Source organism: Xiphophorus couchianus, chromosome 8 (assembly GCF_001444195.1).
Source record: "Xiphophorus couchianus chromosome 8, X_couchianus-1.0, whole genome shotgun sequence".
Lineage (NCBI taxonomy): Eukaryota > Metazoa > Chordata > Actinopteri > Cyprinodontiformes > Poeciliidae > Xiphophorus > Xiphophorus couchianus.
The window spans coordinates 18,205,806-18,217,855 of NC_040235.1; the positions used below are offsets into that span (position 1 = coordinate 18,205,806).

Sequence of the window (12,050 nt, forward strand, 5' to 3'; positions counted from 1 at the left end):
ATAAGCCAAAATTATTTAGCAGCACTTTAGAAAGAAGACAGCTTTCCATGCACTTCAAGCAGATGGTAAAACAAACACACCGATACTCAAGTGTTTAGGTATCACAATTGATTAGTCAAAAAGATTCAGCTTCAGCTTTCAGTCATCGGGTAACATGCAGCACATCGCTGTCAAATGTTAATGCCACTAAAATGTAAAAAGTTGAAAAAACATTTTGTAGTAGATCTTGCAGAGAAAAATGTAAAATCTTATTTTAAAAACATTTTTATTTCTACTTTCTTTTAAGAATTGATTAAAGTTATTATTATGCAGTATGCGCTACCGCATGATACGCTACTGCATACTTATTTCACAGATTGTGTAAATAAGTGTGAAGAGTCTTGTGAGTGAGCAGGGGATTTTTAATAACGGTATAAAAGTCCTTTAATGTATTTCAGGAAATGTTTTGCTTTTTCAACATTATAACATTTGTATACAACACCATGTGTGTTTTCTAACATAATTGGACAAATGAATATTCAATGCAAATTTGGAACAGTAAAGTTCTAAAATTGTAGTTATATAACACAAGTAAAGTTTTAAAGCCATTTACAAATCAATAAATGAATGAAATGAAAATGAATGAAAGATTAGATTTCTCAAAAAAACGTCTGTGTGAAATGATGCTAGTGCAATAAAAGATGCCTTTATCTTTTGCCTTTTTAAAAAAAAACATTTTTCTCAACAAAGGTCCCAGCAAATGTGAAAGGTGCTGTTTATTCAACGTGTTCGACTTTTTGTTATAAGCCAGGAAGAAAACATGAAACTTAGTCTAAAGCAGTCAAAGGAAAACTACAGTATTTATTTTGTGCTTCACTTCAACACTTTAAATATGAGTTCCTAATTACAGAGGTTTTCCAATTTTACCTTCTTTAAATTCACAAGCCTTTATAATTGTAAATGTCTGCCAAGTGAAATGGAATAATGTTAATGTAGGGGAATAACTTTAAAACCCCATCTTTTGCTTGACTAACAGTATGCTGAACATACAGTATATCATGCTCTGATGCAAACTGCACGATAGACTACTTGGTACCACTGTTGCCTTGCAGCAAGAAAGTCCTGGGATTGAAACCTGACCTGGGTTGTTCTGCATGGAGTTTGGATCTTCTCTCCATCCATCTGTGGGCCCCCCTTCTGTGTACCCTGGTTTCCACTCAAAATCAATCAGCAAAAATGTCTAAAGAAAGACTTTTTTTTTTTTTACAAATATGTTTTAAAAACCCTAAAGACAGACGATATACAAGTTTTGTAAATATGAGAATACATCTTTGATAAAAATCTAAAGTAATTTCACCCGAACTTGATGCATACTTCGGCTGTATCAAGTGTGGTTGGCTCACTTAGTGTGGTTTCTTACACATCATGATTTTCTTATAAAAGGAACACAATGACCACAACTCTCAGTGCCTCTTTTTATCCTTTTGTACATAGAAACAACAAAAAAGACCATAATTTAAAATATGTGTGAGCTTCAGTTTAGTCAAAGTAAGTGGAACTTTGCACATAAGGTGATGATAAAAATGTTTTTGAATTTTTTTAGTTTGCTTTAATTTGGATTTGCAGAATATATAAACATTTTCAATAATGTTTGCACATTTTAAATATCTCGGTTTGTATGGTTCTGTCATCGTTATTCGAAATGGCTTTTGGCAGTAAAACAGTGAATGTGTGTAATTTTTTATTCAGTGCTGCCTCCTCTGATTGCTGCTTTCTCATCCCTGTTAAATTTAAAACTTAACATATCTTGTTCTCTCAAAGACCTATAAAAATGAACAGAAGCACAATCGGCACAGGTGAATAACACAGCGTAATAAATATATTTTTTAATTTGAGTAAACAATACAGTAAATACAAATAAACATGCTGTAAGAAAATACAAAGAGCTAAATCTTCACAATTATCCTTTTTCAGCTCTATAGCAAAAAAGTCATGTCTGTACACTAATGTCTTGTTTAAGTCTGTCCTTTTTTCAATTATTTCTTCAAGGTGACAGTGAATTTGAAAACAATGTACAAAATTCAGGTGTCAAAAAAATGTAAAAATAATATTTGAAAATTAATACCTAGTCACAATATTATTATTTGTTTCTGTTTCGGTAGAACAGTGCTGCTGTTTAGGTTGAAAGGTTTGCAAGACGGAAAGGTGTCAGATTACCTACATTGGTTGGTCTGTTTTGCGTTCACATTTTACCTGTTTACATGTTCAAAATTATTAATGCTGACCCCTGTAGATATTTGAAAAATCGGTTACTTTCACTAAACTGAATTTATTTAGCCCTTTTCTAAGCATAATGACTGCTCAAAAGATATTACACTAAAGCCAAATTCAACTAGTAGTACTCACTAGGCGCACACGTTCAAACACCGATAAGTAGATTGTGAGGCATCCAGCAGAGTGAAGTACCTTGCCTAAAGGCACATCAGCATGCAGCAGAAAGACACTGGAATCAAACCCACAACTTTCAAACGGCAAAATGACTATTCTACTCACTGATCCACAGTTACCCCAAAATAACTTTTATTCTTTTTGATTAAGTAGATTAATAGATGACTGACAGGATTTGGTATTGCGAAAAGAACCTGGTCATTTCTTCTAAGTGTAACATGCATACCAAACAGTCACTTTGGTAGATTTCTCCATTCACTCTAAACACTGAGCGCTATTTCAACATAATAAACTTCATTTCCGGTGTAACGTCTTGAACATGAGTAGTGAAAATAAACAGCAATGCACATTTTCTCGTCTCTTGACGAGTTACAAGTTGAGGTAAAACATTCATTGAAAAAAAAAAAAAAGACAGGAATGATTTTTATAGTTTGAGCTTTTGCATTTAAGATTGTTGACAGATCAGAATAAAAACGTTTGACATTAGGTACAGAAAGAGTTGCACTGATGTATTTGCACCTAAAATTATTCAACCCACAGTTAGGTGTACATTTTTCACATGTTTGCAATAAACAAATGACTCAAAAACAGTTAAGGCAGCTAAATAAAATTAATATTAAAAAGACTTCATTCTGCGACAGACTGGCGACCTGTCCAGGGTGTACCACGCCTCTCGCCCAAAATGTTCGCTGGAGATAGGCACCAGCACTCTTCCTGACCCCACTAGGGACAAGGGTGTAAGAAAATGGTTGGATGGATGGAAGACTCAATTTGTTTGTGTCACGCGCGATGACAACCAATTCTGATTAAACACTTAGTGCTACTTTTAAGAACTACTGCTGCCTCAAAACTTCTCAAACCTTTAGGTAGAGGTTTTCAGTAGGGCATATATTTACAAATCAGGTATGGTCTCCGGCATGGAACCCAATGGCTTCATTAGTAGCATCAGGTGTGCTTGACATGGAGTACCTCAGATACCTGGACTGTGGACAGGAATGTTTGATTTTATGTTAAAGATGTGGATCATTTAAAACAATTGTCACCAAAGTTCAATGAAGCAATCATTGTCTTGTCCAAGCAAGAAAGTGACACAACACATAGCAAATGTTCTGAATGTTCAAAGTGATAAGATTAGAAGGCTAGTTTGTGATTTCAATGTTAAATGAACAATGGCTGAGGCAGTTGGCCCACAAAAGCCCTCAACTGACTGTACAAGACCTCCAGCAAAACATGTTGGCAGCAGCAGCTGAGGTTGCTAACCCTTACTAGTTTCCACAGCAAGGGCTTCATGTCTCAACTTCAAGACATATCCCATTACTGACACAAAAGTACAAGAAAAGTTTGATCCAACTTGCTCACAACTGTGTAACTAGGCCAAAGAGGTTTTGTCATCTAGTTCTAAGGAGCAATGAATCAAACCTAGACTATGGAACAGTGGTTTATAAGAGGAAGGAAAAATGAAGTATTGACTAAAAAAACTCCACGCCTGCCGGAAAGAAGCATGCTGGTGGCTCTGTGAGGCTTTAGACGTCCTTTGCTTCCTTTGGCACCGGAAAGGAAGTAAAGATGGATTCAGTCAAGTCCCTACTATTTATTAAAGAGACCTGACGGAAAGAAAAGACTTAGAGACTTGCTGCCATTTAAGGTGTTGTTTGGAGGTAACATTTATAAAATGTGTTCTGTTGAGCTATTTTAATTGATTTTGTTTACTTTGTTTACCAACAACTAATTTGTTGTGGAAATCTAATAATTTCAAGTGCAAATGTCAAAACTCCTTATTTTTCAATTCTTTGAAATGGAGAATTGATAACGTTTCAGTTCCACACAATCACTTCAACTTTGATCTGAGAACTGGACAGAGAAAACAGAGAACAGGGAAAATTAACGCTCTCAGAAAATATGTGCACTTGTCACTGGTCTGCCATCAGTGACTCCAGATTTAATTTTTTTTTTAGATTTTATTTTGAGTTTGGAAGATGATATATTGCACCACATAAATAGGCTAAAATATTTTTGCATACTCCTTTTTTTTGCATGCAGCATCCACATTTTTCTTAAATACTTGATTTGCCAGCTTTACATTTTTACACAAGCTTTAGCTTCCACCATCAGAACAATTAAGAACTGCATTTGCAGCAGTACTACACCTGATCAGCAGAGGGAGCCCTGGTATCATTACAATAGCGTCCTCATTCGTCATTATGCAGAATAGGTGAAACAGATGCAGTTTCTTGTGTTCTTTATCAATCAGGAATCTACAATCAAGGTACTGGTAAATACATATATATATATATATATATATATATATATATATATATATATATATATATATATATATATATATATATATATGTATATGTATATATAAATGCATAACACATACATCCATAAATACAGTTAGCTGTTTTATTCCTACAATCATGCTTCAGTTTGTTGTGGAACTCTAATTGCACTTTCTAAAATATGTTGCAAAATGGAGGCACAATTTATTCAGATGTTACAATACTGATCACTAAAATCTTATCTAGTAATGAGCTGCACTGTTCTCTGGAAATGCACTGTTAATAATATTGGTCTTTCTTTATATTTTAAACAGTTGCCTGTAATTTTAATGATCCCATTTGAACACATTCGGTTTCTTTCAGGACTTGACAAGGAGGTAAAACTTGCCAGCACAGTTAGTGAATGTAACAGCATTCAATTATTGAGAATGTTACTGTAGTAACATTCAGTAACTGTGCTGGTCTCAATTACAGATGCTTAAGATATGTAAACATTAGTCACCAAACTGAAACTTCTGTGCAGGAGCAACTGTATAGTCCAATCTTCATATTGGATTTGCTTCATATTAAACTGACTTCATTTCTCAAGCATCTTTCCACATTTTGATTGATTTCTGGAACTCTTCTCTCAGTTTTCCCCACCACTCTAAACACCCTCCTGAGCATCCTCTCTATTCGTTCCAGTGTCCGTCTCCTGGCCCCTCTGCTGGTTCTGGTTGTTCTGACTGCTCCATGATTTGCTCCTGCTCCGGCTGGGCTCAAGGGACTGTCTGTTCCCACTGCCACTCACCGACACCTTCATCTTGTAGCAAACGCCACAAACCAGAGCCAGGAAGGCCCGTCTCATCTCGCGACTGGCCAGAGTGTAGATGACTGGGTTCATGGCCGAGTTGAGCACAGCCAGTGCTATAAACCAGTCAGCCTGGTAGAGGACTGGAAAGTGCTGCTCAGACGCCACATCCACCAGGAGCAGGATGAAGAGGGGTGTCCAGCAGGCGATGAAGACTCCAACTACAATAATGACGGTGCGCAGAAGGGACATAGCGTGCTCAGAGTTGCTGTGCTTACTCACCTTTCGGCTGCTGGATTTTACCAGGATGTAGATGCGAGCATAAAGGACTGACATGGCTAAAAGCAGGGTTATGAAAACTGTGATGCAGAAAGCTACATATTTCTTGCTGTAAAGAGGCAGGACTGTGGAACAGTCTTGGAGTTTGCCAATGCAGTTCCAACCCAAGATGGGTAAAGCTCCCAGGATCACAGCAATCAGCCAGCAGGTCCCTATAAGCAGAAACACTCTGTAGTTCTTGTTGGCATCATAAGGTCTCATTTTGATCATAGTCAGGTGTCTCTCTATGGCGATGGCCAAAAGACTGAAGATGGAGGCACTGAGTGCTACAAATGTGCTGCCCTCTCTGATAAACCACAGAGTCGGTGAGAGATCAAACGTCTTATCCCCAGAGAGGAGCAAGTTGACCATGTAGGAGACTCCAGCCAGCAGGTCACACAGTGCCAGGTTCCCAATGAAGAAGTACATTCGGTTGTGGAACCTGTGGTTCCTCCATATGGCCACCAGGACGGTGAGGTTCTCCAGAACGATGAAGCTGCAAATGATGAGGAAGACGATGATTTTGATATCCAAAGTTCCAGAGTTTGTGTCAGAGCTCAGCAGCCGGTGGTCCAGCTTTCCAGTGTGGTTATAGTGAAGGAGTATGACATTCATCTTCAAATCACCACGGTTGCTGTCACTGAAGGTCATTGCAGAGAAGAGTCTGGTGTCTTCAGCTGCAGCAGAAAAAATAATGTTATTTCAGAAATCACATCAGCCATAAACGTTCGTTTTCACAGTAATAAAGTTGAGCTGGATTTTGCTCTGTGACTCATTTCCAGGACAAACAGGTCCTGGTAATGAGGGGGTTTACAACAACAACAATAGTAAAAGAAAGTTAATAGGAATTCAGCTACTTTTTCAAACCTTCAACATAAACTTGAGATAAAGCTCCAAATCCTTTAAATCTGACATACCTGACTTCCCATGCAATGCACTTTTAAATCTTTTCAGTTGCACTTCTCGTTCATGGCAGCCTGGAAGCAACTCACCGCGGGACGCCCGGACCTCGTAATTAGTTGAAAGTAAAACGAGCATCGAAGGACGAACATTTCATGGCTGTGAAAACGGAGAGGCTGCGTCTTTCCTCCATTCTCCGTTGATTTTTTTTAATTTTTTTATCTCGTCTTCACTCCGTCATGAAGGAGAGAGCAGCTCCTCATCTCTCCCACCGAGCTCTGAAAACTCCCGAGAAGTCGGCGGTGGGCTGGAAGTCCCTTTCAGCCCTCCCTCCCTGCCTCTCTCCATCAACTCAGACACAGAAAGCCTTTCTGTGGAGTAGCTGCACACTTCTCCAGGCTTATGAGCACCAGGAGGTACGTTAACTTTAACGTGTTGTAATTCGCAGCGTTTTCCTGCTCCTACTTTTACCTCCCGTGCAAAGCCCAAACACCAACAGGTGAACGTTTAACAGCTTGAGAAAATCCCCACCCTAGTGAAAAAAAAATTAAATAAAATACTTTAGTATATTTCAGATATGTGTTGTTGTTGCGCAACACCCCCCCCCCCCTCCTTTCTGTCTCTACTCTCTCACTCTCGTACTTCCTCTTCTGAGAGGGGAGATGTGCTACCAGCTCTCCGTCTAACGGGTCCGTTGAGTTTCCTAAATCTGCTGGGATTTACCCTGTCCAGAACTGAAGTAAACTCTGTTTAAGCTGGTTTCGAGAAACGATTCGCCTGGTTATCTGACGGCCTACATCCAGGTGTCCCACCCTTCTTCCCCCTGTGAATTAGCCAGACTGAGCAGCCTACAGCCAACTAGTTTCACAGAGCACACCTGTTAACGGTCGCTCGTTCTCTATTTTGCAACTTGCATTTGTTATTGAACCAGGTAGGTTTTAGTGACTCGGGCGAGTCCCAAGGATGAGGTTTTAAATATGGGCTACCAGCAACCTAAAAACATTTTCCACCTCTTCCTCTCCAGAATCAAACATCACAGCTATTTTACAACCATCAAAGAACTTTAAGGTGACTCATTAACTGAATGTCCACAACATCTTTAGATTTTCTTTATGCTAAATATTTTATTAGTAAGGCATTTTTGCAAGGGTCAGTACAGCTTAATTCAGTAGCAGAAATAATCAAATAAGTAAAATCAATCATCTAGTCTATCTTTCCCTACTGCTGATACTGAGTACTAAAAAAGGGAACCTTTGAGAGAGACGGACGGAGTTTGGCGTTTCGAACCCCAGACCTGGCACGATGATGAAGAAGGTGCGGCAGCAGGAGGAGGAAGTTGATCGATGAAGGCCAGGATCTCCGCAGGTCTGATGAACCTCCTCTCCGCATGGATGCTGAGGTCACACAGGACTTGGTGCTGGCAGGAAAAAAGGCACCAGTTCTTCTTCCTTGTCTTTGTCTTCATCTTTGTCTTTGGGGTCAGAACCCAGCCGATGAGAGAAGTGCGATTCGAAGCCACAGATTGTGGGCCAGACGGGTTGGTCTCCATGTGCAGGACAGTCTCCGGCTCCGTGGCCCCGGCTCTTCTTCAGCTGCAGAGTTCTTTGTCCATCTCGATCTTGGCTCGAAGCTGCCCGGAGGATCCAACAAAAGGTTCCTCTTTTGCACTCACCTTATATAGGGTTCATCCACCCCCCTGGTGCGCCTGCTGTCTGCTTAGACAGATGATCTCATATCCATCACTGTCTTACAGACATTTCCTGATGTCTGTGCCAATGTCTCAGGGTTGCTCAACCTCCTGTGTCCCTTGCCTGCACAACCTTTCACCTACTCTCTACCTCCAACATATCAGTGATGTTTAATTGCAGTTACACCTTTTTACACCATTTCAAGTTTAATGTCAAAATCACATTTATATCACATTTATTTTCTTTAGCTTCTCTGATTTAGCATTCATTTATAATTTTATAACCATAACTTATATCACATTTATTTTCTTCAGCTTCTCTGATCTATCATTCATTTATGATTTTATAACCATAACTTATTAATTATTCTTATTATAATCTTAATGTGAGTTATTACAGATGTTTTTCTGAAAAGAAACCAAGAATAATACATGATTCTAATTATTTACTACTAAAGTTACAGTTACTTGTTTTTCTTGTAGTTCCCACAAATATAAGTGTATTATTACAAGTAAACCAATATTCATATAAGTATTTTACTTTGAATCTTATCCAATTACTAATAATGTTTAGATTTCATTCTTTAAAACTTTCATACTTTAAACTAAGGAATAGTCTCAGCTATTTTTATAAATCTGCAGGCTGGAAACTTCCTCTTTTTCCAGGAAACCTGCTTTTCTTGTTTCATGAATCTCTCTGACTGACTATGATTTCTTATGATTAGATAGAAAAATGTAGAATTAAAGCAAAGTTTGCATGAGACAAAAACAACACACACAACTAGATTTATTTTATTGACACTTAAGTCTAATGTTGGGCCTTGATGTCACTTGAGTGATTCATTTTAAAGATAACTTTATTTATTATTACTGTTAAACTAACTTTATTGACACTTAAGTCTACTGCTGGGCCTTGATGTCACTTGAGTGATTCATTTTAAAGATAACTTTATTTATTATTACTGTTAAACTAAAATCTCCAGCATGGTGGGGAAGTGGGATGAGCTCGGATTTTCTTGACAGTGTAAGTACATTTTAAGTATAAGTATTAAGTGTACTACCTCTAAATATATACGAAGTATGCTAAAAAATATGCTTGACATTATAACTTTAAACACACTTAAATATAATTGCACCAAAGTACATTTTTAAGAAATATATTAAATAAAAGTATAGTGAACAAAATATTTATTTGCCCAAGTGTAAATATACACTTGCTCAATATTTAAAAGATAATTTGTGTATATTTTAAAACATATGCTCAAAATAGAATTTTTTTAAAATTCACTTAACGCTTACTTTAAATTATTAATTTCAGTATGTTTTAAATTACATGTCTGTGTATATTTTAGGCTAATAAAGTCTGCCTTTTTAGGTGCCTTAACAATCTTTTACTATTTTTATTAAAATTGCAAAGAATTTAAAAAAAAATCCTTATAGTGGAACTTGATGTAATGTTGTTTAGCAAAGTAAATAATGTGTTCATGCCTCAAAATATTAAACACGGACACTTTAGTGACAGAGGTTCTATAACAAAAACAATACTTGTCCTTAACACTAAATGTCGCAGGTATCTTCAGTTTTACATCTCCTCGAATATGATCTGTTGTTTTCAGTTTTTTTAACTAAAACACGGAAGCTGTCTTTACCCAATCCATTTTCAGATGATGGAAGATCTGTTGGTGAACGGCATTAGCTCCAGTTCACACTCCAGACCAGATGGTGGCAGTATTCCACACTTTACACAGAAAAGCGCCATAAAATGAAAAACAGCCAAAACGGTGAAGCTAACGGACGCTCTTCAGATTCGCAATTTTTACTGCCATAATATTGAATTGAAAGTAGAGAGGGCCTCGATAATAGTAAGTAGTCTTGGTAAATTCAAGCTGGTGACGTCCTAGTCCGAGTTGGGCGACAACACAACTGGACAAGAACTGGATGGAAATGAAATGTGGGTCACGAAAGGAGCCCGAAGGCCGTGTTGCTAGCTGGTGGTAAGTTTGCTTCAAAATGCTAATTATCTTCGTTTAATTATAAACAGTGCATAAATAGTTATTTTATCAATTTTATTGTGACTTATGATTATTACTATAACAATCATTCAGCTTCATGTTATAACTGCATGGAGGCTCTGTTTCTTGCGACTTAATAATATACGTTTCTTCATAAACTTGTTTTAATTAAGCTCAGTATGTCAAAGAGACTTTGATATTGTGAGGCTGTTGTTATAACTCCTTCATCATTGTTTTTATCTTCAACATATTTGTGCAGTTTAAGCAAATTAAGATGAAAGAGGAGTCATGTCTAACAAATCAATTAATCATTATGCCTTTCTACTACCGCAGATACTAACAATATTTGCCTATATTTGAAACAATATATAGTTTAAAATATGAAAAATATTGTACGTGCGTCACCTTTTTGATTGGCAATGATAAACACATGCAGAAACCAGCAAACATGGCTGCTACAAGATATTACTAAGGAGGGATCAGTTATGTGTGCATACTCGTATATAATTTTAGATAGATGCATAGAAAAATGTTATTGTTGGACAATTGCCATGCAGCATAAGGGTCAGGAGTTTGAATTCTGGCATGGGGTCTTTTTGCATGGAATTTGCATGTTCTCTCCATTCATAGGCTCTCTCTGGGTACTCCCACTTCCTTCTATTGTCCAAAAAGGGTCTGTGCGTGTGTGTATGAATTGTGGTCGTCATAGCCTGTGACTGAGTGGCAACTTATCCTGGGTGTATAGGCTTCAATACACACTTATCCATGCAGAGTCACCCTCCCAACTCGTCCGTGACTCTGCATGGATAAATGTGTATTGAAAATAAATGGATGATTCCTGGAATCAGTTTTCATTGAAAATTATATTTAGATTAGTAAAAGTTCAAACTAAACGATCAGTCTCTGCAGACGTTGGGCAGAGATGAGCAGTTCTAGACCCTCAAAAACTAGATGAGTACATTATACACTGATGAGAACATTTGTTATGTTTCCAATTCTGTAAGCTACAGGTTATTTACCATATTTAAAAAATAACTGGTTCTGGTAATGTGTCACTGGTTCTTAATGGTCGAAAATTATTCAAAACATTTGATCGAATTGACACAGGAATCATTTATCAGACACAAAATTAGTGGCCTTCCATTGTTGCCTCTGTCCCTGGATAATCATTGAATGAGGTAGTTTAGATTAATTGAGATGTTTTGTTTTTTCTAACCTAACTTGATGAATTTGCATAAATTAAAGAATAGATGTATATGAAGTTTTCCAAGTGAAATTAAGAAACTTTTATAAAAGGTGTTGAAGGAGATGTACATGTTGACACCCATCAGTGATGTAGGATTGCTGGTCAGGGAAGGGTAATAAAAAATAAGAAAATTACAAATCAGACTAAACTAGTGTAACCAAAATAATTTAATGTTGATTAAATTGTTTTTGGGGGTGGTGGCAAGAAGTCACAATCTGGGGTTCTTGTTTCAAATTTAGATCAGAAATATAAAAAAAACTGCCTTTGACTAGGGTCCATCATGCAAAGATCCATGAAAAAACTTAAATCCTATTGATGCAGACTATGTTTTTAAGATCTCATTATAGCTTGGAGTGCTATATAGCATATAGTGCTAACACTTTATTAT

At 37.2% G+C, this 12,050-nt stretch overlaps 1 protein-coding gene across 2 annotated transcripts; it reads right to left on the bottom strand.

Moving 5' to 3' along the window:
- Positions 1–4,749: 4,749 nt before the first annotated feature.
- Positions 4,750–7,082, bottom strand: LOC114149225 (sphingosine 1-phosphate receptor 3-like). Of its 2 annotated transcripts, none has more exons than XM_028024875.1 (2): positions 6,810–7,082; positions 4,750–6,494 (listed from the first exon to the last, which is right to left on the bottom strand). In XM_028024875.1, exons 1-2 carry the CDS (start codon positions 6,853–6,855, stop codon positions 5,356–5,358), a joined length of 1,185 nt encoding a protein of 394 aa, XP_027880676.1. In that variant the 5' UTR covers positions 6,856–7,082; the 3' UTR covers positions 4,750–5,355. The 2 variants fall into 2 exon arrangements, with proteins under 2 accessions (XP_027880676.1, XP_027880675.1); XM_028024874.1 differs by having other exon boundaries at positions 6,735–7,080.
- Between the last annotated feature and the right edge of the window lie 4,968 nt (positions 7,083–12,050).

Bases quoted from the DNA above. Each gene is read 5' to 3' on its own strand.
- LOC114149225 (XM_028024874.1), bottom strand. From the start codon at position 6,855: ATGCTCGTTTTACTTTCAACTAATTACGAGGTCCGGGCGTCCCGCGGT. The intron at 6,495-6,734 runs GTATGTCAGATT...TTTCTGCTGCAG, and splicing joins TGCATTGCATGGGAAGTCAG to CTGAAGACACCAGACTCTTC.